Source organism: Lactuca sativa, chromosome 3 (genome assembly GCF_002870075.4).
Source record: "Lactuca sativa cultivar Salinas chromosome 3, Lsat_Salinas_v11, whole genome shotgun sequence".
Lineage (NCBI taxonomy): Eukaryota > Viridiplantae > Streptophyta > Magnoliopsida > Asterales > Asteraceae > Lactuca > Lactuca sativa.
In genome coordinates, this window is record NC_056625.2 from 28,441,995 (window position 1) to 28,444,907 (window position 2,913).

The 2,913-nt window shown below is 41.9% G+C and overlaps 1 protein-coding gene across 1 annotated transcript; it reads right to left on the reverse strand.

Moving 5' to 3' along the window:
* Positions 1–822: 822 nt before the first annotated feature.
* Positions 823–2,370, reverse strand: LOC111898520 (uncharacterized). Its single transcript, XM_023894429.2, has one exon. The coding sequence runs from the start codon at positions 2,368–2,370 to the stop codon at positions 823–825; it is 1,548 nt and encodes a 515-aa protein (XP_023750197.2).
* Positions 2,371–2,913: the final 543 nt, after the last annotated feature.

Here is a 2,913-nt window from a genome sequence, read left to right on the forward strand (position 1 = left end):
GAGAGGGTGGAACAACCTATTACAGAGGAGGATACGGGTGGTGCGGGATGGTAGTCGGGTCCGGTCGGGTCCAAAACAGTCATAAGTGCACACATATTGAATTTTAAAGCAAAATATGAACGATTAAAGATATGGAAAGAATTTACCGAATCGTTCTTGGAGCCTTGCAGTTGGTGGTGAGAACCTCCTCTTCAACCTCCCCAAGCTTGCCTACATAAAGTATCAAGCCCAAAAGCACAAAACAAACTATGAAAATTTCGGACCTACGGGTTCTTGGAAGAGAGAAATTGTTTTGGGGGTGAGTTATGGGTGAATGGGGGTGATAAAAACCGACTTTTATACTTAAAACACATTTGGTCTGCAGCACGAACACGGATCGTGTTCTTTTAGTGTAAAAATACACGGTCCGTGTAGGGGGTTTAAAATTCTGATAATTGCTGAACACGGCCCGTGTTGGGCATAAGGGAAAAATGACACGGGTCATGTACCCCTCTGACTACGAAAATGTTTGCCTCGTTTGAACACGACCTGTGTTCAATATAAGGCAAAAATGAACACGGGCCGTGTACGGCTCTGTTTGCCACTTCCCACTTTTTGAACCCAAAAAATCCCTCCCATTCAAACGAAATGGTTTTGCATCCCGAGGTCTGTTTGGTGATTTAAAAACATGCTTAAATGCATTTGGAACATTAAAAACCAAAAACTTCAAAGAAATGGAAATTGTTTTTTTTAGAAATGACAAAAATACCCCCGGGTTGCCTCCCGGTAAGCTGCGCTTGTTTTAAGTCATTGGCTCGACTTTGACCCCGCATATGCTTCGTTCTAAGTATGTGGGCCTCTCCAACACATCAATCTTCTTGCCACCTCCTTCAACTGAACCTTCAACCTTCCTTTGGATTTCTTTTTGCGAACAAACCAAAAAGGACTTAACCCTTTAATCTCATAGATTGTCCACTCAATCCTTTTTTGGTATTTGTTCAGCATGGTTATCAACTCACTCTCTTCCTTCTTTGATAGTTTATTTGAGTTGATGACCGGTTGAGTGCTCTCCTTCTCAACATATATTAGCTTTATAGGGTCCGGTGGAGTTTTTGCTCCTGGATCTAGTGCTTGTTCCACCGGTGGAAGGATTTTGACTTTGGTGGATGGCTTAGGTTTTATATCATCACTCCTCACATGCTTCTTGTCATCAATAAACTCCAAACTCTCCAACACCTCATTATCTATATTGACCTCCTTTGCAAGCTCTTTGGCTTTGTCCCTGTCTAGTTTTCCTTGCAAAACTAACTCTAGAAATTCATTGCTAGACAAACTTAAACCCTTTTTAGTTGAGGGCTCGATCAAATTCACAAAATTGACGGATTGAACCTCGGAAGGAACCTTTTTTGCTTCATGAACATTGAAGTTGATAACTTGACCATCAAATTCCATACTTAAAGTTCCATTGTAGACATCAATTTTTGTTTTGGAAGTTTTAAGAAAAGGTCTACCTAAAAGTATGGAACTTGAACTTGGAGAATCATCATCTCCCATATATAAGACATAAAAATCAACCGGGAAGATAAATTCATCGACTTGCGCTAACACGTCCTCTAGTACACCCTTTGGGTGTACCAAAGACCGGTCGGCAAGTTGGATGATCACACCGGTTTTGCTCAATGTTCCTACATCAATTGACTTGAAAAGAGAATACGGTAGGACATTTACGGATGCACCTAGATCGAGCATGGCTCGGGGTACATGACAATTCCCCAATTTGCAAGGTACGGTAAAGACACCGGGATCCTTGCACTTCGGGGGCATCCTCTTTTGCAAAACCGCAAATACATGTTCCCCAACTATTACGACTTGATTTCCTTTTAATTTCTTTTTAGATACACAAATATCCTTAAGGAACCTTGCATATCTGGGTACCTGCTTGATGGCCTCGAGGAGTGGAATGTTGATTTGAACTCTCTTGAACATTTGCATGATCTCATTCTCCTCCCGTTCTTTCTTCGTGCTCTTTAATCTTTCGGGAAATGGAGCAGGTGTGGCTTTAGACTCAGTGATGAAGGGCTTCTTTTCGATTGTTTTCTCTTCTTTCTTCTCTTCTTTGGTTGCCTCTTCGACCATTATTTCTTCTTCCTTTTGATCAACCGACACTTTTGGACCATCATAACTCTTTCCGCCTCTCAATGTGATGGCACACACGTTGTGCCTTGGGTTTGTTTCAGTTTGTGCAGGTAACTTTCCTTGAGATTCTAATTTGCTTACGGAAGTAGCAAGCTGTGAAACTTGTTTCTCTAAGTTCTTTATGCTTGCTTTTGTCTCTTGTTGGAAAGCTTGTGTACTAGTTGCCAAACTCTTCAGTATGTTCTCTAAGGACATGCTTGATGAACCTGATTGTTGAGGAGGGTGTTGTGGTTGCCTTGGTTGAAAGTTTTTTGATGGAAAAGGTGGTATTTGTTGGTATTGATGTGGGTGACTTGGTTGATAATTTCCTTGTTGATTTCCTCCCCAACCTTGATTGTTACTCCATCATTGATCACCCCGTGGCTGCTCATATCCCCTTTGATTAGACCCAAGAAAACCTCCCATGGCTTTTATTTATTCATAATCTTCCTCTTGAAGTTGAGGGTACATGTCGGTTGGATGCCCCACTTGAGTACAAATACCGCATGGGCGGGGTATGGGCTGCACACCTTTGTCTTTGGCTAGCATCATAACCACTTTTGTAAGCTCGGACAATTGAGCTTCAATTTGAGGAGTTTGGACCTCCTTTACACCTCGGGGTGCATCCGTGTACCATTCTTCATCATGGCTTGAATGTTTGGAATCTTCAGCCATGTTCTTGATTAGATTGCGGATTTCAGTAGGATTCTTGTCGGGTAAAGATCCGCCACTAGAGGAATTAAGAAGCCTTCTTTCCAT

Excerpts from the sequence above, each read along its gene's own strand:
- LOC111898520 (XM_023894429.2), bottom strand. The coding sequence starts at position 2,370 with ATGTCCTTAGAGAACATACTGAAGAGTTTGGCAACTAGTACACAAGCT.